The sequence below is a fragment of the Nelumbo nucifera genome, chromosome 7, assembly GCF_055504915.1.
Source record: "Nelumbo nucifera cultivar China Antique chromosome 7, China Antique-T2T, whole genome shotgun sequence".
Classification (NCBI taxonomy): domain Eukaryota; kingdom Viridiplantae; phylum Streptophyta; class Magnoliopsida; order Proteales; family Nelumbonaceae; genus Nelumbo; species Nelumbo nucifera.
The window spans coordinates 7,079,378-7,102,494 of record NC_142655.1 but is presented as its reverse complement, the minus strand read 5'-3'; the positions used below and the strand labels follow the sequence as shown (position 1 = coordinate 7,102,494).

At 43.4% G+C, this 23,117-nt stretch overlaps 1 protein-coding gene across 13 annotated transcripts; it reads right to left on the bottom strand.

Moving 5' to 3' along the window:
• Positions 1-1,368: 1,368 nt before the first annotated feature.
• LOC104589966 (protein FAR1-RELATED SEQUENCE 5-like) lies at positions 1,369-21,847 on the bottom strand. Of its 13 annotated transcripts, none has more exons than XM_088891627.1 (6): positions 21,289-21,847; positions 20,761-20,914; positions 3,126-14,415; positions 2,881-2,942; positions 1,947-2,006; positions 1,369-1,784 (listed from the first exon to the last, which is right to left on the bottom strand). In XM_088891627.1, exon 3 carries the CDS (start codon positions 14,411-14,413, stop codon positions 12,401-12,403), a length of 2,013 nt encoding a protein of 670 aa, XP_088747753.1. In that variant the 5' UTR covers positions 14,414-14,415; positions 20,761-20,914; positions 21,289-21,847; the 3' UTR covers positions 1,369-1,784; positions 1,947-2,006; positions 2,881-2,942; positions 3,126-12,400. The 13 variants fall into 13 exon arrangements, with proteins under 13 accessions (XP_088747753.1, XP_088747754.1, XP_088747755.1 ...); XM_088891628.1 differs by having other exon boundaries at positions 20,825-20,914; XM_088891629.1 differs by lacking the exon at positions 20,761-20,914 and having other exon boundaries at positions 3,126-13,909; positions 14,009-14,415; positions 21,289-21,846.
• Between the last annotated feature and the right edge of the window lie 1,270 nt (positions 21,848-23,117).

Here is a 23,117-nt window from a genome sequence, read left to right as displayed (position 1 = left end):
TGAGGAGATGCTCAGGAAGCTCATGAACAGTTGAACACTAATCCAAACTTGTTCAGGAAACAGGTACAGACTTTCCCAAAGGTAAATGGACGTGGGTATTGAGAGACATCTGAGAAGAACACTGAGGTTGAGGCAGTCATACTCAGAAGTTGAAGACAAGATGAGGAGATGCATGGCTTTCTTTCTGTATCTCTGTCGTGGGAGATGATGAGTCACTTGTAAACTTTTTAGGGATGTTTTTGTACATTTCGTTTTGTTTAGAAGATGATTTTCCAAGTCTTTGGTTTGTAGTCATGACTTTCAACACCACGGCAGAGTGATCAGTGTGGTGATCATTCTCACAAAAACCACTTTGGACAGTCTAGTTATTAGTCAAAGACAAACCAACCACATCACCATTTCCTCTGCCATTTCTGTTGTTACAAACCCCTCTAGAATCATTGAATTGATAGGTTAGTTCAACACTCCATTGATGAAGATTGATTTACGTCTTTTTCATTAGTACATTGTTCTTTACCATCAAATTGAAGGCTTTCGAATCAACAGTTGGATCATCCTGAATAAACATTACATTGTGTACCGGTTGCAATTGTGTCAATATCAATAGGCCATGGATTTAGCAAATGGCGAACAAACAATGAATTATTCATCAGGTGATTTTAAAGGACGTGTAGATTTATCATTGAAATATTGACGTGCGGTCTAAGGAAAGTTACAGAATAGAGTCCATTTATTGGATGGTCCAGATTGACAAGAAAGTGCATTTCTTGTATGTATCTTCTGCTTTGGGGGGTAGGGATCTGCTATCAACCCTGCTCCAACAGGCCACTAGCCTCATATTAGGAACATCTCCCTTAATCATTCAAGGGAGATGCCTCCAATGTACGGTTGCAATGGCTAGTTGGGACATTTTTGGCACCCTGTGTTGGTAGCTGAAAATTCTAAACTACCTAAGTGAGGTTTTGAATGCAGATTAAAATAAACCTCGGCATGGAAATGACCAAAACAAGGATATTATCCTTACCATTCAGGCATTGGAAAATAGATGGTGAATTTTTGTAAAACTGAGCAGCTAGCTGGGAGGGTGGTTTAGGGATGGGGCTTGTGGCCCAGTTGGTAGAAGTGTGATTTCATTGCTGCGGAGACCCGTGACCTAATCCGTCGCCACCATGGTTAAGGGGGTTTTAAGAGGTTATAAGGATTGGGGGCTAATTCCGCCCAACCAAACAGTTGGAATCAGATTCACAATAGCTTATTCCGATTTTGATTCCGATTCCAAACCCTATTCCCGTGAGCCAAGTGGGCCTTTTTTTAAACTGCTCAAAAATTTCCATTTAAGCAACTAATATAACTTATGTACGTCGTGTGTAAGTAAAGGATAAAAATATAAATTGATATTATACAATTAACTTTGTGGCCTGTACTATATAACCAAGGCGAGCAAAATACATGTAACTTTGCTTCTCTTTATATAGCATGAGTGGTTGTTTGCATCCTCTTTAGTGTTTGAATTCCAGGAACCAGTGGTGCCCACTTCGGCTCCACAATCTTGTCTGACGACAATGCCGATCCCAGTCCCTTTTATGCCCCCCTACAAGGCTACAACACTGAGTCACCGATGCCACTGCTTTCTCAGTCGGGCACTCTGGCTTTTTCACTAAACTACCTAAAATGAAAGAGCCAGAGTGCCCGACTGAGAAAGCAGTGGCAATGTTTCCCCATATTGCTTGTATAGGAGCCACCAATGTGAGGTCTGAGAGGGACAGATGTACGCAGTCTTACCCCTGCACATTACAGAGAGGCTGTTTCAAAAAATATACTGCTTGTATAAAAAATATGAATATACAGAAATATCAAGAAAAGAATGTAAACACCATGTGGAGAGTTGATAGGAGATTAGTCTCGCTACTGGACTATAACCATCAAACCATATAAAAGAAAATTACTTGCTTAATTTCCTCCGGAGGTGAAGCACACTGCAAGAGATTTAACCAGTGCCCATTCCCCTGAATCAAAACAAATGATGCAAGAAAATGTAAATCGGAAGTTAACAAAGTAGGAAAAAGGATACAAGAAATGAAAAGAAAGCACTTGAGTACTAATTCAGGTTTGAGGGCTTAAAACAAAGTCCAACCAAATCACCTTTCATAATCATGAATCCTACTTCTATCCAAGGTTCAAAGTATCCATACACCTCTATGTATTGGCAGAGGTGTATCGGTACCTTTTTTTTTGATAAATAGGTGTATCGGTACTTTAACTGATGCGCCTTTCCTTTTCTTTAGTTTTTTCAAATTTCAGTTTGAAGAATATATATATATATATATATATATATATATATATATATATATATATATATTATTTAATAAAAAAAGGAGTTCCTGCAAACAGATGTATCAGCACTCAAAGATACGTTAGGATACACCATGTATTGGCCATATCGTGTCAACACCTTGAACCTTCTATCCAAGATAAAGAAAGGACACAATTGAACAAAGGACTTATGCCAGCACAGAACCTGAAAAGAACCATTCAAAGGTATGAGCAGTCATCATATCTTCACAACCACTCATAATTGATCTTCTCAGGATGAGCAACAGCAGGAAGGAGAAAAATATGGGCATGCCATACAGTTACCCATACTGTGTAATAAAGAAGTACATACAGAGGTACATGGGACTAAGCAGACATCTAAGAGAAAGGCAACCAGAGAAAATGGGGTACCACAATTATAGCTCCTTGAAACAGGGAATAGAAACCTATCCCTACACAGTACTGATAAGGGTTAATGGAACTTCCAACATAACAACTTGCAACCATATATTGATATGCAATCTAGAGTTCAAAAATAAGTTCACCTAAAAGAAGAGATGACTTTACCTTCAATTCACACATCAGCTTCCTTTGAAATCTTCCACATTTTAATTGTACAGTCCTAGGAGCTGCAAGAGTTCAATTGACAACTTACAATTATAAAGTTCAACATACATGTAACAAAGCTTAATTGAAATGTGGCGAACCACCATAAACTAGACATGTCCATACCAACCAAAAAAGTGAATAAATAAATTAGCCATACCCAAATGCAAAGGAATTTATGTTTAAAACATGAATATATGTTCTACCTGGAGAAGGCACCATGATGGTAACACTCTTCAAAGAAAGAAAAGCTATTTAGATATTATAGATGAAGAACGAAATTTGAATGCTAATGGAGACAAGAGAAGGCTTAGTCACAAACTAACAATTGGGCGATGGAGTGTGTATAGTAATGTAAAGTGATGGAGCGCAATCCAGCCGGTCCTAGCTGTCAACGATCTTGCCTCTGGCTGGAGCAAAAGGTGCCTGAAACGGGGAAGAAAGCGAGTAATCTCCGGGGAGGAACCAGGTGAGAGTGCTCCGAAGCTCAAGTTAGTATTTTCTCAAAGGCAAGATAAAAAACCAGATGGCGCAAAGTTATCACCTCCCTCCTTCTTGGGGGGAAGAGAGCCTTTTATAACCACTTCGCGCACTCACTCCCAAGCTCCTGTCAGGTCGGGTATCATTACCTCTGCACTTCTGCCAGTTCGGGTGTCATCACCTCTGCTGGGGCAGACAACCATCACTGCTCTCTTTGTCGGAGCCATCTCTGTGACTGGAGGTGGCGGTGGCACGTGGCCGTTGAAGTGCGGCTATCAAGCGTAAGATCCTAAGTCAGTCAGGTGCGCCGCCTCAGGATACGGACTCCTTTGGTGTCAGGTCAGGTGCGGTTGTTCAGTTCGGCGGCCTAGAGACGAAGTGCTGGAGTGGTGTGCGAGGTGAAGTCTTGAGTTTGGATAGAGGTGTGGCCCGAACTGCCCTAGGGTGGGCCAATTCGGGTTGTTGCCCTTTGCGCTCCTCATAAGACTCGGGGTCAAAGGGAGAGTTCGGGCTCCTTTTGGGGAGCTCGGACCGCTGGTTCCTCCTCTCGGAGCTCGCGCCTTGAGCGTACTGCCGTGCCGAGCTATTGCTTCTGCCACGTGTTGAGTGGTCAAGAGATCGGGCCAAATCTTCCTTCATCAATTGCCCCCCCACTCCTCGCGCTAAGGGGCTTGCCCTGGCGCGGGGAGTTCGCGAGGTGGCGGGTGGATTTGACCCGTACTTCGAACTGGTTGACTGATAGCGCGAAGTGCACGTTCATCAGGAGATTTTCGAGTTTCTCGAGCGCCAAAAAGTCAGGAAACGCGCCAATCAGTCTTTAAATGCTGGGAGACGTGACAGCGCGCGTTATTTCAAAATTTAAAAAACGCGCCGCTGGGAGACGTGACAGCGGGCGTTATTTCAAATTTGAAAAACGCGCCGCTGCTGCCTTTAATGCGAGGAGACGTGCGCCGGCGTTGCTTCAGTTTCAAAAGACGTGCGGCCAATCACGTCTCGGTCTTAGGAGGCGTGCCGTCAGCTTGATCTTGGGCCGTTGGATTTGCCTCAATCAGAACCGTCGGTTTTCAGTCACTGTGGGTATAAATAGTGGGGGACCCCCAGTCGCTTTTCATTGCCATTCTCCTGCGTTTGCTTCTTGAGCTCGCGTCCAAGTTTTAGCTCGCGTCCAAGTTTTTAGCTCACGTCAACCTTCCGTAGTCCGTTTGCCTCTTCCGGGTGAGTCAGTACTTTCTTCCTGGTATTCTTTTCCTCCCGATGTCTAGCTCGGACAGCTTAGACAGTTCTTCGAGGGGGTCAGATGCAGGTTCTACGAACCAAGTTGCATCCCCCGACAGCCTTAGTGAGCCCGAGGAAGAGCTCGAGGAGGAGCTCAGGGAAGAGTTCGAACCCGTAGGCTGAGTCACCTCGGGTAGTTTGGCGTCCTCCTCCCGTCGAGGTCGGACGTTAGACAAGTTTGGGCCCTCAACCATGACGCCTGAGGGGCTTTACTCCCTTATCACCCAGTTCAACCTGCCTAGGGAGTACACTTACTTTATACCCTCGAGCGACTTCCCTTGGGAACACGGTCCTGACGAGATCGTGATATTCCGGGAGCAGCTCGTCGCTGGGTTGCGCCTACCTTTCCACTCCCTCATCGTCGAGGTTATGAACCACTTCGGCGTTACCGTCGATCAGCCCCACCCAAATTCTATCCGTAATTTGGTTGGTTCTGTTCTTTCGTTTTCCTGATGTCGAGCTCTTTTTGCAGGTGTGATGGACGTAGAAAAGACTCGTGGTGGGAACCTATTTCATGCCATGAAGAGGAGGAAGCGAGTTGCCAAACGGACTCGTGCCGAACTGCCCCAAGATGCGGAGCCCGAGGTACCAGGCTACCCGCCAGCGGATCCGCCAGGGAGCCCGAGATGGCCCCTCCAGTACAAAAAGCGGCAGGGGCCCCTTACGCCGAGGCTGCTCATACGGGGGCTCCTCCTTACACTAAGACTGCTTATACGCGAGCTGGGCCTTCAGGCTCGGGAGGCCAAGGCGAGTTCAAGAGCGTGCTGTCGCCGAACCACGCTCTTCAAAAAAGTAGGGAGGTCGTTTACCCCGAGGAGGTCGCGGCTTAGACCGAGCTTCCTTTGAACCATGTTGTCGGGCGCGCTGCCTCTTATGCCATGGTGGTAAGTCAGCGACTTCTTGTCGGGCTCCTTGTCATTACCTTTCTCGCTGTTGCGCATTCTCGTTTTTTTTTTTTTTTTTTTTTGGAATGTAAACAGAGTATTTTGTAATGAAACGTTCTTTTGACTAAGTTGTTGTCACCCTCTTTTTTCCGAACTGACTATATTGTCGAACTAACCATATGCCTCTGATGATGAGATGCCGAGGTCCTTGTTAGCTCGTGTTATCATTTTGCCTTTCCGAACTGACTAAGTCTTATGGTGCCGAGGTCCTTGTTAGCTTGTCATTCTAACCCTCAGGCTCTGATAGCGACTCCTAGTCCACTTCGCTTGGTAATTTATAGGTAGTATCGTCTTAAGTTAACGACGTTCCAAGCTCGGGGTACTTGTTTGCCCTCTAATGTTTCAAGCTCGTATGCTCCCCCGAGCGCTCTCTTTACTCGGTAGGGCCCTTCCCAGTTCGGTCCAAGTTTGCCCACACCGGGCTTGGGTGCCATGATCTTACGGAGAACCAGGTCGCCGACGCGGAAGTTCCGCTTTTTTACTCTGGCATTGTAGTATCGAGCTACTCTTTGCTGGAAAGCTGCGATTCGGATGTACGCGAGGTCTCTTACCTCGTCCAGTAGGTCGAGGTTGGTACGTAGCTCGTCTTCGTTTGTCTGATCGTCGTATGCTTCTAGTCGCAGTGTAGGTACTTCGATCTCCGCCGGGTTTACCGCTTTAGTGCCGTAGGTGAGGTTAAAGGGGGTCTCCCGTGGCGGTTTTTTTCGTAGTTCGGTGAGCCCATAAAACACTTGGTAGCTCGTCTGCCCACAACCCTTTAGCTCGGTCTAGTCGCGCTTTCAGTCCGCGGAGGATAGCTCTGTTCATAACTTCTGTTTGACCGTTTGCCTACGGGTGCGCAACCGATGTGAAGTTCTGCCGAATTCCCATATCTTGGCACCATTCCTGAAACTTGATATCCTCGAACTGTTTGCCATTGTCGTAGATCAGTACCCGAGGTAACCCGAAGCGACATACTATGTTCTTCCAAAAGAAGTTATGTACGTTTCGAGCTGTAACTGTTGCGAGAGGTTTAACTTCTACCCACTTTGTGAAGTAATCTACCGCCACCACTAGGAACTTCCTCCCACCTGTTGCTGGCGGGAATGGCCCCAGGAGGTCGATGCCCCATTGCACAAAGGGCCATGGACTGGTGAGATACTTGAGGTCGGCGGCAGGCTGATGGTGGATATTGGCATGCTTCTAACACTTGTCGCATTTTCTGACGAGCTCGATGGCCTCTGCCTTCATCGTTGGCCAGTAGTACCCTTGTCGAAGTGCCTTCTGGGTGAAGGCCCTGCCCCCCAAGTGTCCACCGCACAGACCTTCATGAGTGTCACGGAGTACGAGCTCGGCTTCGGCAGGTCGCAAGCAACGCAAGTAGGGGAGAGTGTACGACCGTCAGTACAGCCGTTCGTCTATTATGACATATTTGGCTGCCTGGCGCTGCACCCTTCTGGCTGCATTGCAGTCCGTAGAGAGGGTCCCATCTAGCAAGAAGCTCGCGAGTGGGTCGATCCAGCTCGGCTCTGCTTCAAAGACAGGAGCGACCTCCTCTGCCCCACCGAGAATGCTAGGCCGAGGTAAGTCCTCTATGTACACGGTTCTCATGGCGTTGTGACTGATGCTGGCTAACCGGGACAGGGCGTCGGCCTCAGTGTTCTCTGACCTCGGGATTTGCTTGATGAAATGTGACTGGAAGTTGAGTAGAGCCTCCTTTACCTTTGCCAAGTAGGCGATAATAGTTAGCTCGCGTGCTTCGTATTCGCCCATAACCTGGTTGACCACAAGCTGGGAATCGCTGCAGATAACTGTGTTTCGCTCTTACCTTTTGCGCTAGGGCCAGCCCGGCTATCAATGCCTCGTACTCCGCCTCGTTGTTGGATGCCGCAAACTCAAAGCATAGCGCGTATTCCAATTTTGTGCCACCTGGGCCGCGCAGGACTATTCCAGCCCCGCTGCCCTGTTGGTTCGAGGAGCCATCTACGTGAAGGATTCAGGGCTCCTCATCCCAGTTCGCGTTTGGCCTAACTAGGAGAGATGCCACCCTGGCTGCTACTTGACGGGGTTCGGACTCTATTGGCCTGGGAGCTTCGGGCTTACCCGAACTGGGGATCTCAGGCTCAACCGGCCTAGGGACTTCGAGGTTGAACATGCACTCGGCGATGAAATCTGCCAAGGCTTGGGCCTTAATAGCAGTTCGTGGCTTATACTGGAGGTCGTACTCGTTGAGCTCGATGGCCCACTTCGTCAGCCGACCGGAAACCTCGGGCTTGAGTAAGACTTGCCTCAGAGGTTTGTCAGTCAAGACGATGACAGTGTGAGCCTGGAAATATGGGTGGAGTTTCCGAGCTGCAATTATCAATGCGTATGCAGCTTTTCTATCTGCGGGTATCTCGTCTCTGCTCCCTGCAAAATTTTACTAACATAATAGATTGGTCGTTGGACCCGATCTACTTCTTTTATTAGTACCTAACTGACCACCTCGTCGCTTGCCGAGAGGTACAGTTCCAAGACCTCGCCCTCCTCGGGCCTGGTTAAGATCGGCACACTAGCGAGGTAGTTCTTTAGCTCGTCGAACGCGAGCTGGCAGTCTCGGGTCCATTCGAACCCTTTGCCTTTAATTGCTTTAAAGAAAGGCAAGCAGCGGTCTGCCGACTTGGACATGAAGCGGCTCAGAGCGGCTATGCAACCATTTAGCCTCTGAACCTCTTTTACCTTTCAGGGTGGTCTCATATCTAGGATGGCCTTTATCTTGTCCGGGTTGGCCTCAATACCGCGCCGGTTGACGATGTACCCTAGGAACTTACCCGAGGTGACTCCGAAGACACACTTGTTTGGGTTTAGTTTCATGCTAAATTGACGCAGAATTTGGAAGACAGAATGTAAGTCTTGTATTAATTCATGCGAAAACTGTGTCTTGACGACCATGTCGTCTAAACATTCTATCTTCGTGCCAATTAAGGGCTGAAACAGCTTATTCAAGAGTCTTTGGAAGGTCGCCCCAGCATTCTTCAGTCCGAAGGGCATGACCTTGTAGCAGTACAGGCCGAACTCGGTTATAAAGGTGGTTTTTTCTTCGTCGGACTGGTCCATCCTGATTTGGTTGTAGCCCGAGTAGGCGTCCAAGAAGCTTAGCAACTCATGTCCCGAGGTCGCGTCCACTAGGCGGTCAATTCTGGGGAGGGGGAAACAATCTTTCGAGCAAGCTCGGTTCAGGTCAGTGTAGTCGACGCACATGCGCCACTTGCCGTTTGCCTTTTTTACCAGAACTGGGTTGGCTACCCAGTTCGGGTAATGAACTTCCCTTATGAAGTCTGCTGCGAGGAGCTTTTCGACCTCCTCATCAACCGCCCTCCAGCGTTCTGGGGCTAAGTTTCGTTTCTTCTGTCTAATGGGTCTGACTACAGGGTCAATATCAATACCGGGCATATCGGCCGCGGACCATGCAAAAATATCTAAATTTCGAAGTAAGAAACTCACCAGTTCGGTTCGTAGAGGTTCCTGGACGAAAGCACCGATCTGTAGTGTCCGAGCCGGGTCCGCAGCTGAAGTTGGGATTGCGATCGTTTCTTCTGTGGGCGAAGCTCGTTCTTCGCCTTGCTCCGTAGGCCGCTCCGGTTCGAGGTCGTCGGCCACCTTGGTTTTTCCTTTCAAGGCGGCAACATAGCACTTGCGGGACTCAAGCTGGTCGCCCCGCACTACCCCCACACCGAAGTCTATAGGAAACTTCATTGCCAAGTAGTAGGTGGAGACCACTGCCCGTAAGACACGAGTGATTGGCCGCCCTATTATGGCATTGTATGGGGTGGGGGTCGCGACCACCAGGAAATCGTGGTTGAATCTGACCGCACAGGGCCATGTGCCGACTTCCACAGGTACTGTTATTTTCCCGAGGGGCCTGACTTTCTCTCCGCTGAAGCCCACCAGAGGAGTGTTTGCGGGCTTCAACTCGCTTCTTTGCAACTGAAGCTGGTCAAATGCCGACTTGAAGAGAATGTTCGCCGAGCTGCCTGAATCAACAAGTACGCGCCTGACTTCGAAGTCGCTGATCCTTAGTTTTATGACAAGCGCATCATCGTGGGGGTAGTGGACCCCTCGCGCATCGTCTTCCGTGAAGAAAATCGGTTCCTCCGTCTTCGGCCTCTTCGGAGGGTTTTGTTCTTCTCGGGCAACTTCGCAAACTGACGCCCGGGCCGCTGCCGAAGTACAACCCGCTACCACCGAACCTCCCACTATCACGTGGATGGTTCCCCGAACTGGCCTCTCTTCCGGAGGCTGTCTTTGCGACGGTTCGACCGACCTGCTGCTGGACTCGGTGATGGCGTCCGCCCTGAGGGGAGGGCTTAACCGGCTTTGGAGCGGGGTGCCGAGGTGGAAGCTATGGTTGGTTCAGAGGCAATTGGGGGAACTGCTGCTGATAGTGATACTGAGAGATGTGGTGCAGTACTTGGTGCTGCTGGAGCTGGTGCTGCTGGAACTGCTGCATTTGGGCTTGCATTGCCTGCATGCATTGCATCAAGTCATCAAACTGGTTTTGGCTAGTCGCCAGGGGGACAGCAGTTGGTTCGGTAAAGGTTGTCTCGACAGGGAGAGGAAGGGGGACATTCATGGCGGGAAGGTTCACGGGCGCCACTGTTTGTGGCGCATTCAGGCTGGGGATCCCATCCACCGGAAGGGGGATGGTGAACTGTCCGATGCACACCACGGGGAATTGAAGTTGTTCCCCGGTGGCGCTCATCTCCATGCTACGTCCGGCATTGCTGGAAGAAGCCATGAGTGTTGGGGTTTCTTGGAAAAAAGGGGTTATGAGAGTTTTAGAGGGAGGCTTTTAGAAGCGTTTTCCCACAGACGGCGCCAATTGATGGAGCGCAATCCAGTCGGTCTTAGCTGTCAACGATCTTGCCTCTGGCTGGAGCAAAAGGTGCCTGAAACAAGGAAGAAAGCGAGTAATCTCCGGGGAGGAACCCGGTGAGAGTGCTCCGAAGCTCTAGTTAGTATTTTCTCAAAGGCAAGATAAAAAACCAGATGGCGCAAAGTTATCACCTCCCTCCTTGGGGGGAAGAGAGCCTTTTATAACCACTTTGCGCACTCACTCCCAAGCTCCTGTCAGGTCGGGTATCATTACCTCTGCACTTCTACCAGTTCGGGTGTCATCACCTCTGCTGGGGCAGACAACCGTCACTGCTCTCTTTGTCGGAGCCGTCTCTGTGACTGGAGGTGGCGGTGGCACGTGGCCGTTGAAGTGCGGCTGTCAAGCGTTAGATCCTAAGTCAGTCAGGTGCACCGCCTCAGGATACGGACTCCTTTAGTGTCAAATCAGGTGCGGTTGTTCAATTCGGCGGCCTGGAGACGAAGTGTTGGAGTGGTGTGCGAGGTGAAGTCTTGAGTTCGGATAGAGGTGTGGCCCGAACTGCCCTGGGGTGGGCCAGCTCGGGTTGTTGCCCTTTACGCTCCTCGTAAGGCTCGGGGTCAAAGGAGAGTTTGGGCTCCTTTTGGCGAGCTCGGACCGCTGGTTCCTCCTCTCGAAGCTCGCGCCTTGAGCGTACTGCCGTGCCGAGCTGTTGCTTCTGCCACGTGTTGAGTGGTCAAGAGGTCGGGCCAAATCTTCCTTCATCATAAAGCATGTTGCATAAGATGGAATAATTGTTATTTATACCCTTGGCCTACCCTTTCACTTGTGGACTGAAGAGATTATTCATCAACTATCCAGAATCTGTGGAGGGTTGGCAGAAGAAATACACAGAAGTAGCTATCAATCAGTGAAGGTGAAGTTAACTGGTGTGAGAACAGAGAAGGTGTAGCACAATTATCAAAAAAAAAAAAAAAACAGAGAAGGTGTAGCTCATGATTGAGTTGCATGTGGAGGAGATGGTGATCAAGGTGTGGATGGTCTCTTATGCTGAAGCTGAGCTATGGAAAGAAGGGATTGGAGAAGAAGATGATAAGATGGAGAGGGACTAGCCACGTGAAGAACAATGATTGGACAGTCAAAAGAAGAGTGGATGTTTCAAGGAAAAGGAAAAACAAGAAAAGTGGGGTGAAAAAGGTGGGTGGCAGGAAGATGAAAGGTCATTTAATACTGAAGCTGATTGAGGTAGTTTCTTTTCAGTGCCTTTGGTAGTGTGATCAGTTGAATTGATCAAATCTCATCTATTGGGGATCATATTGGAGACAAAAATGGGATGGGTCATTCCTTTGGAGTTGTTTACATGGTCTGAATCAAGTATAGGTTTATAGGATTGTAGGTTGGCAGCATGGCCTTTTTTTTGTCGTTGTGCTATTGCTCTCTACCCCTGATTTTGGCTGGAAATTGGGATCAGTAAACCACTTGTATACTTTCCTTCTATATTAATAAATTTCCTCCATTATCAAATATAAATGTACATGATCAAAACAAATATAGCACCAGTCTTCTTTTTATAAATAACAAATGAAATTCTATTGAATATACAGTTAAAGCAAATTACATCAAGATTAAATGCCCTTGAGAAAAGTTGGCCTCAGCTAACCACCTCAAAAAATACAAGAACTGCCCCCTTTAAACCACTTAACCCCAGTACAATTGCTCCCATAATGTCCCTTTTTGGCCAAACCATCTGCCAGTTTGAGAGCTTCTCATGGTGTCCATCTTACACTCACCCTTATCTCTTCCCTTGGTTTGTGTATTTCTCTCAAGATTTTCTGTATTTCCATGGGACTTTGTAACCATTCATCCACCCTACCACAACTTGTGAATCACCTCCAACTTCCAACTTGTTCCATGGTTTTTCACTATAGGTGGTTCACGAACCAAAGTTTCATCATTTATTCGTATTTCTAGTACTTGGATGACCCCCCAAAAGATTTTGGCATCCTGTTCCTCTATCAATATCCACTCCTTCCAAGAACATTTTCAGAGCATTCAAACCAACCATGGTTTCATTGAATGTATTATAAGATTTTGCACCCAGGTAACAGACAGTATATGACATATTTAATAGCTTAATGAAACGACCTATAGACAGAATCTTGGAAACAGGAATGGAGGCATCAATGCCTCCTTGATGAATATTGGCTTTGGCATTTAGAGTCCAACGCTTCACAATGCAACTTTCTGGGATGAGGCGAAGGTGTTCCACCTTAAACACAGCAATCATATGAACACAAGGAAACCCTAATTCCTCAAACTTTAGACATGAGCACTTTGCTTCAATGCTCGAAGAATCAAATAACACCCTCCATCTGGATTCTGGAATATCCCATTTGCAAACAAAATGTATACGTTGGTGGTCATTTATGTGCTCTGTACTATCCACAACAAAGTTTGTTTCCTCATCTGCAATCATACAAAATTTCTCAAATGAAGCTTTCGTGTATACAGAACCCATTTGCTCCTTGTATAACTTCAATCGTTCACCTATAACAGGTTTTTTCATCTTTGACTGAAAGTCTACCTCTGCCTCGCGTTGTCGGTTGTTCATAACTGCAATTTCAAAATGTCGAAAGAATTCCGTTAAGTTGTTTCTACTAGTTAGATAACACTTCACATAGGCATTCTCACTTTCACATCGTTGGGTTGTCCTCACACCAGCAAAAAAATGACCATGAAGATAAGTTTCTGCCCACCGGTCTCTTTTCCTATAAAGGTCACTGAGCCATTGTTGGTCACCTAGATTGCGTGCATTAATCATTTTATTCCAAGCCTCCTCAAACTGCTCTGGGGTACCTTCCATATTCATACAGTTGTTAAAATCACCAATTATATTTGCACAATGGCTCACTACATTCTCACTGATATGAAAAGAACATAGGCGATGTTGGGCATCTGGAAAATGATTCTTGATGGCTTTTCGCAATGCTTTATCACAATCAGTAACAACAGAAATTGGTTTTCGTCCATTCATCGCCCTTAAGAATGTATTCAACATCCACATATAAGAGTCCTTGGTCTCATCTTCTAGTAAGGCAGCAGCAAATATAACAGTTTGATGATGGTTGTTTATACCAAAAAAGATTATAAGAGGTTTTCTATAGACATTACTCCGATATGTAGAATCAAAAATCAACACATCACCAAAGCAATGGTAATCAAAACAAGCCTTTGAATCTGTCCATAATAAGTTTTGAAGGCGACCATGTTCATCAATTGTGTGACTGTAAAAATAACCAGGGTCCTTTAAAGTTTTGGACTCGAAATATAGTAATGCACTGTCAACATCCACAGTGCTAATGGAATCTCTTCGATCAGCATCAATATGATTCTGTAAACCCCCTGTATCCCTCAGATCAGCTACTTGAGCCTCATCACCATTTGTTATCCTTCCATGCAACTGTAAGAACATAGAGCTAGGAGATGAGACAAGATCATGACTATGGTCTCTAACAAAACACTTAACCACATATTTTCCTGCTGTACGATCTAATTTCACCTGAAACGATGCAGTACAATTAAACCTAGTCAACCTCTTAGGTGCTCTTCTCCTATTCTCTCTGATACTTTGTTCACCTTGAGCTGAACAAACAAACTTTTGGGAAACATGACATCCCTTGTAAATTTCCTTGTCAGATTTCCTCACTTTGAAACCAATCTCCCGTGCATAGTCATAATAGAATTTGGTTGCATCATTAACTGAATCAAATTGCATTTTCCATATCTCCGCATCAGTTAATTCATAAAGTGGCTTCTGAAAATTAAATATAAATGATGGACTAATGGCTTTGAGCGTTTCATTAACCTGGATGCTTTGAGATAAAGAACCTTCACTAGCTCCCTCAAGGATTTCGGTGTTCAATTCATCATTGAGATTAACACGTACCCACTTGCCTCGATCCATACCTAACACGGTAAAATACAAGACATAAGATTCATACTCATCTACAAATATCATGCAATACAATAAGATTAATTCAATCAAAATATAACAAATGTAAACACTTGGGTAAGTACAAATAACCACATGAATATGCTACCTTGTTTGTTGTCAGCATTAACGTGAAGTCTATAACATCATACATATGAAACAATATGGGAATTTTACGTACAAATACTTGGGGCTTGTTCAAATCAAGTGTTAACTATCATAAGGAGTGTGGGTGTTAGTTTTAATACCACTTACAGATCAAACACTTGCATCTCTAACAATTAATATATAATTTCTTCACTAAAATTTGGCACCAAATTGCTATACCTACAAAGCAAGAGCATGCTTACAATTCCAATTTTGGATACAACAACCACATACACAAAAAAAAAGCTGTTATCTATGTTTTTGTTTTTCCACATAACCAATTTGTTTTCCAAAGCATATGTTTTGACTTCTTTCTTTCAGCATTTACAAGATGAATAACAATTCAAACAGCTTAACAGCCGATCATGACAATTTGTATATGGCATGATCATGGCAATGGATGGTCAATAAGAGATCATAGGTGCTACACTTGCCAAGGAGACAATTGCAGGTTGACTACCTAAAGTCACATAGTTGAACCAAATGAAAACCAATCTGCTCCAGCTTGTTGTAGGGTTAGTGAGGCATGATGATAAAATATTATAATTGAAGCAAAGAATATCTGGCATCAATCTACTAATCTTAAGATTTGTACATTCTCATCTTTTGTGTTCGGTAAAGTTCTGTACATTGTCAAGTACACAAAATTTTTTAACCAATGATATCATTCAAAGAAAAGATGCTACACGAGACGATGTATGATGGAGAAACAAATAATCTTTGTCCCAACTATATGGCATCCGCTACAAGAATATATTTTGCCACTCCGTTGTGTTTAGTGCCATATCCATCATCAAATTATGGACACATAAATCAATTCTTATTACTTCCATCCAAGTCCTTATCGGTCTAACTGTAGCTCTTGTAGCCCCTTCAACTTCTAATAGACCACTATTTCTAACAGGTGCTGTAGATGGCCTTCTATGCACATGAACCAAACCATCTCAATCTACTTTCCCTCATTTTATCACCTATTGGAACTACTCCTAGGTTTCTTCATATGGATTCATTGCTAACCCTTTCCTTTCTAATTTTACTATCTAAGCATTAATATTTATGTCACACTCATTTCTTGGACATGTTGTTTCTTATCCGCCCAACACTTTGCCACATACAACTGGCATTACAATTGTTTTATAGAATTTTCCTTCTAGCCAAAGTGGTATTTGCCTATCACATGAGACTCCGGATGCACCCTTCCATTTGCCCATCATACACTAATTCTATGGGCAACATCCTCCTCAATCTCTCCTTTGTTATGAATTATTGAACCAAGGTAACAAAAGAGGTTATATTAAGTTATCTCTTGGTCTCCGATCTGCACTCCGATTTACCCTCCTATATTATTAAATTTACATTGGAGGGTGGGCTTTGGCGCAACAGCTGGGTTTCTCCATTGCGACCTAGGTGACCAGGGTTCAAATCTTGGAAACAGCCTCTCTGTATGTGCAAGGGTAAGGTTGATACATCTTTCCCTCCCCAGACCCCGCATTGGCAAGAGCCTTGTACACTAGGTTGCTCTTTTATTATTAAATTTACATTGCATGTATTCTATTTTAGTCTTATTTTAAAGCCTCATATTTCTAATGCAATTGCCCACAAACCTAATTTTGTATCTAATCCTTCGCTAGTTTGATTAATTAAGACCACATCATCAAAAGAACCAATTATTTAGTTGATCAAGTTTTTTAAACTTCTTTGTTAATGCAACTTCACTATATTAAATAATAATATTTTTTTATCAGTAAGCATGAATTTTATTTAACTTTCATATTTGAAAAAATGTATACAACTTAGTGATGGGAGTGATGACCCCTTTTGGGCCCTCTTTTCTGTCCCTCTTTACAATGCAGCCCAAAATAGTTGTTGTCTCAAATCTCAATGCCCCTTGTTTTGCTAGATAATCAGCTAACCCGTTTGCACTCTTTCGAGCCCATTTGAATTCAAACTCAACTTCCTTTGCAATCTTTTCCACTTCCCTAATCACATGTTTAAACGTCCATGGGGTATGGGCCGTATGGCTGTTGTTTGTAGCCCAGGAAATGACTACTTTTGAGTCCCCCTTCCACTTCAATATTCTTGCATCTCATCTGTTTAGCTAGCTTCAAACCTTGTAGTAGTGCCAAGAGTTCAGCCTTCAACAAATTCCCTGCTCCAATCGGTCCTGAGAACATGGCCAATATCCTCCTTTTAGAATTTCTGAATACTCCGCCTATGCCTAATAGTCCCAAGTTTCAACTTTCAAGAGGACCAATTTTTGCACCATGAATTTAAATCATTCCCTCCTCTATCCCATGCCACCATTCATGCTGGCAGCGCTAGCTTTTAGTATTTATACTAGGGCGACATAAAATAAAAATAAAAGATATGGAAAATACAATAGTATCCCTACAGTACTGAACTTAAAGAATAACGAATTTTTAACACTCCCCCTCAAGTTGGGACATAGATGTCAATCATGACCAACTTGTCACATAAATCATGATGTCGCGAGTGATATAACCCTTTTGTGAAGATGTTTGCAAGTTGGTCTTCAAAACTAACATAGGGGGTACACACTTCCCCTGTAACAACCTTTTCTCTAATAAAATGTTTGTCAACTTTGATGTGTTTAGTTCTATCATGCAGCACTGGATTAGCAGCAATGTTTATGGCTGCTTTGTTATCACAGAATAGAGCCATAGGTCCATCAACTGAAAAACCCAACTCACTCAAATTTTCTAGCCACATAATTTCAGACACTCCATGAGACATTGCCCTATATTCAACTTCAACACTAGACCTAGCTACCACATTCTGCTTTTTGCTTCTCCAGGTAACTAGGTTCCCTCCCACAAAGGTACAGTAACCGCTGGTCGACTTCCTATCACTCAGGGGTCTTGCCCAATCTGCATTGGTATACACTTCAACTTTCAAATGCCCATGCTTTTGAAACAATAAACCTACACCTAGAAACTTCTTAAGATATCCGAGAACTCTTTCAGCTGCTTCAAGGTGGGTAGTCTTAGGGGCATGCATGATTTGGCTAAGAACACCCACTGCATAAGCAATGTCTAGTCGGGTCATAGAAAGATATAACAATCTTCCTACAAGTCTCTAGAACTGTTTCACACCCTCGATGGGTTCACCTTGACAGTCACCTAATTTGTAATTAGGATCAATACGAAAATCAATAGGCTTCACTCCCAGTTTTCCTGTATCCTGGAGTAGATCTAAGACATACTTTCTCTAGGAAATGAAGATACCCTTTTGTGAGCGGGCAACTTCAATCCAATGTTTTAAAACGCAGAGGTGAGACACGAGGCGTTCCATTACCTAGAGGCGTGAGGCGTAGTTCAGAACGCAAGAGGCGTAAGCCTCCCGAACACATACGGCTCCTTAAGAGGAGGGTGGTTAGAAGGAGGATGAAGAGGAAGGGGGGATCTCACTTTTTCTTTATTTTTAATAAAAATCTTTTATATTAAGAAGAATAAAGATGCATAACATTAGTTGAAAGGGGGGGATCTTGTCGAAGTGGAGGCGAGCGAGCGAAACGAGCTTGATCGAAAAGGGGGGGGGGGGGGGGTCTGGGGCAGGGGCAAACCACTTTCTTTCCCCTTATATTTTATTCCCTTCCCTTTCCTTTCCTTTTCTCTTTTTTTCTTCTCTTTCTTTTTCTTTCCCTTCCCTTTCTTTTCCTTTCCTTTTTTTTTTCTTTTTTTTCTGTCTTTTTATATCAGATGTGCATGAGGCGTACGCCTCTAGCATGCCTCATGAAAAAAGCGCAAGAGGTGTACGCCTAAAAGGTGTTAGCGCCTCTGGCATACGCCTAAGGGTGTTTTGGGAGCACCTCGCCTGGAGGTGCGCCTTACGCCTCCCACGCCTTTTAAAACACTATAATCCCAAGGAAGTACTTTAGAGGACTTAGATCTTTTACTTCAAACTGGGTAGCAAGAAATCTTTTCAACTTTTGAATTTCATCTTTCCAATCACCAATGATAACTATATCATCAACATATACTATCAAGGATGCAATTTTTCCTTCCCCTCTTTTCACAAATAATGTGTGATCAGATTGATACTACTTGTATCCTCTTTGCTAAACAGCTACATGAAACTTGTTGAAAAAGGCTCTCGGTGATTATTTCAGGCCATATAATGATTTTTTTTAACCTGCACACTTTATGTTCATTACCTTGAGCCCGAAAACCAGGGGTTGTACCATGTACACTTCCTCTTCAAGTGGAAATAAAACTATTTACTAATGTTGTTTTACATTAGGAAATAAAAGGTGCACGCCTAGGCTGAGGCGTGCACCTTACGCCTCACCCCCTATTTGCTAATGTTGTTCATTCATTCATTGCAAAAAAAATATCTTCTTAAAAGGCAATGAAAGTTATAAAATCATTATTTTTATGTGAGAAATAAGAATTTTAGACCCTAACATAGACTTGTTCAGGCTTGCCTCGAGGGGCGTGGTACAAAGGCAACTCATAGAATCAAGAATGCAATATGTTTTTCATCACATTAGCTACTTGAAGCAATGCAATTAAGGAGAAAAAGAGATTGCGGGTTTTACATGCTTGAAAATGCTTTATATGTTTGCTTTTATTTTTAAATTTTCATTTGAATACGCTTTACATGTTATGTTTATGTATTTTAATTTTAAATAATAGGTTTTCTAAAACATTTATTTTAAAATTTAAGTTTATATTTTTATTAACATTGTATTTAATATTTTTTTGCATTTTTTGAATTTTCTGACTTTTTTTATTTTTTAGCTTTTTTTGTAATTTTGCGCCTTTCTTAAAAAGGCACGTGCATCGCCTTGCACCTTGCATTTTTAAACACTGGGAGAAATGCAAATACTCTTTGTTGGGAAACAAGTTCCTTGTATGCTTTTGCATCTTCATCACACTTCTAGTCCACACTTTGATAATGATCTAACTCCTTCCAGATAGAGGTCAAGTCTGAATAGTACACAGAAAGATTCCTCTCCCCCTGTTTACAAGTGGATGATTCCGCCTGTAACTAATAGATTTTTGCATAGTGACAGTTCATAATAGGTTGATTTTGCCTATTCCTGAATCTCATAGGCCGTTTCAGCCCGCATAAAGTTCTTTCTCACTTGAAGTTGCATAGACACTAAAAGCCAAGACATGACCATGTTGTTTTCCTTGTTCCATTTGTTATACTCAACACTCCCAAAATTAGGTTCTTTAATTCTCCCATTTATATATCCTATCTTTCCCCTTGGAGTAATGTATAACTTGATCCCTCTCGACCATTCTAAATAATTCAAGCCATCTAGATCCACCCCCCCCCCCTCCCCACTCATTCCATTCTACATTGAGGAAACACCAGATGTGGCAGAATCTTCACCACTCATGATCACAGTTTCAGGTCACACTCTTCAATCAAAAAAGGTTGTTGTTACAGCACTAACAGGTCATCACTGGCCTATAATAAATCAGATATGGCTGCTGTCGTAGCATATACAGGTCATCCCCTGACCTACACATCCATCATAAGGCTGTTATCGCAGCATATAAAGGTCATCACCGACCTACAAACTACACAGGGATCGGCCGATCCCACATAAAAAGGAAAGAAAGAGGTGCTGATCACCTCACATCCAACAAGCAAACCTACTACAGGTTCTGTCCTGGCACACGGCCAGAAAAAAGGAGGAACGAGGAAGGGAGAGAAGGTACTTCAGTCCGATGCAGAGAAAAAAAATCTGGATCTTCAATAAACCAAACAGTAACCGGCGAAGGGAGAAGACACAAAAGAAGCTTGCTCGATCTCTCCTTTCAGATCTGATAGTCCCACTCTGATACCATGTTATTCAGAAGAGAAGAAAGGAAGAGAGAAGAGAGATTGAGAGTCAAAAGTCATGCTGGCGGCACCAGCTTTTAGTATTTATACATGGGCGACATAAAACAAAAATAAAAGATATAGAAAATACAATAGTACCCATGCGGTACTGAACTTAAAGAATAACAGATTTTTAACAGATTAGAACAAAATCACAACCATTGGTTGAACTTTTATGTTGATTAGATAGTTATGGATGGATGTAGGAAAAGCAAATTCTTTAAGAATTGCCACAAAGAATCTGGAAGGGAAGCTTATACTCAATGTCATATTTATTCATAGGGAGTGTGAAATAATTCTCTCAAATAAAAACATACTAGAGAAGTCAGCAACTAGGAGTAGTGCCTTGGAAGCATTGCATTTGGACAAAAGTGGGTTAACCTCTATAGTCCAATATGATGACTATTTTAGGGCTTTGTGTTTTGAAGACGACGATAACTTTTAGCAATCACCTATAGGAACTCGGTAGTCCTGTACAGCAATTGATATATTCAAATGTTAACAAATATAGGCCAACATCTAACAACATTAACCATCAGAATTTAGCTATAGAATTATAGGTGATTAACATTATTAAGTCTCCCAGTGTGTGTCTTCAATTTAAATGTAAACAAACGAACTAGACTAGCGCATTCAGTTACAAAAATGTATAGGTAAAGATATATAAAAAAATCAACAAAAATTTGCATATCAAACAGAAGCAAACGTTGCTGCTTATACAAATGCAGATTCCCAGAGTCTATGTTTAACCAATCAAACTAAATGTACATAAACGAACTAGACTAGTGCATTTCAGTTATGAAAATAGACAGGTAAATATATAAAACCCTTCAACAAAATTTTACCGGTCGGTTCTCCCAGAGTCGACTCTTCCATATTTTTTTGCTTGTCTTCCTATTGTTCTTCTTCTTCTTCTTCTTGCACACGATTCCTCCTTTCTTTTCACTTTTCAGCACCGTAGCAGAAGGATTTCCCCTCTCTTATTCCTTTACTCTTTCATCTCAAACCCGTGTGCCGTGTATTATGAAAATGCTGTATGATATGGCGCGAACTGTGAGCCACACAACACAACGAGAAAACTTTGGCTGTTCGGGACAAACAGCTTGGGCTGTTTCCTGTTTGGGAGCTCCCTCCGTGGGACACAGCACACCATCTGGTTGGTCTCTCGGCTGTATGCTACCGGGTTACCGGGTATTATAGGTTGTAAGCACGTGATCTGAAATGAGTAAAAAACATATATCGTATATGCTCAACCACCCACTGGGCCCTGGCCAGTGGCCACTGTGTAAAACGCGCCGTACTGAACCGGTACGGCACAGTCCACGTGCGGCCAAAGTGTTGGCCTGGCCGTGCCTGTGATATTTTGGGAGTCAGTCCGGTATGGTCCAAGGTTCGAATTTGTACGGACCTGTTGCATGGCATGTTGTGCCACGGGTTGAATTGGTCCGTAGATTGAGTTAAAGTTACTTATTTAAAAAAATTAAAAAAAATCTTAAAATTTTTATTTTATATAAATTTTAATGTATACAATTATTTATTTATATAATAATTAAATAAAATAGTATAATAAAATTAAAAATAATTTTTTATTTTATTAATATATTATATATTACATATTATTATATAATTATAATTTATATAAATATATTAGGATAAATTATAAAGACCCCCTGTAATATGGGTCCGTGACAAAAAATCCTTATACTTTTTTTTACAACAAAGACCTCTGTTCTATGACCGTGAGACAAAAACCCCTTTCCGTTAGTTTTCTGTTAAAATCCGTCGTTATAATATTTTTTAATTCTCATGCAACCCTTATAATATCTATTTGAATAATACACTATTTATCTTCTCCGACGGATACACGAACAGCAGCGGCGATAATCCCTTCTAAGTGCCGCTGATGATGTTCGTGTTCGTATATCGTGAAGGACGGAGACAAAAAACCCCTTCTAGCACCTTCAATGAAGACCATGCCTTGCATGAAAGGGTTCCGCTCATGGCTCCGTCCTTCACTTTCCAGATCAGGGTCATCGGATTCTCTCCTCGGTGAGCTCGTGAAACCCCGTACAGGAGGAAGAAAGAGAGAGATCTCTATTTCTACTACTGATTAGTTGATTCAGAAATGATGCCTCGGACATTTTTGGTTAGAAGGCCATGGATGATAGAGGAAAAAAATCAGAAATCAGTTGAAGAAAGAGGCAACGAGAGAGATGACGATGACGATTGTTAGATATTTATTAAGGAATAGAGAAAGGGGGTGAAAGACGGAAAGGTAAAAATATAAAGACGATGAGAAAGAGAAACGCCCACAGGAAATAGGAAGGTTGTGGAAAGATCTGGACAATACGCTTTTAGCCCCGCTAATAAATAATGTTCAGTGTTTATCAATCTTGGAGTTACATGATTAAAATGCCTTTTCGGAGATTTCAAAGAGAAGATTCTTTCATTTCATTTATTATATTAATTTAATTTATGGCCTTTTTCAGAATAAGATATTTTCGTAAGGGAGGAGGAGAAGGAGAGAGAGACGGTGGAGGAGATGGAAGTGGCGTCCTCTATTTTATATGTATCGACAATCGGCAGAAGAATGGATTGGGATTAGGATTCGGTTAGCTCTTCTTTTACTGCTACTCTTAGCGGCGGTAATCCCAATCCCTATTTTTAAAAGAGA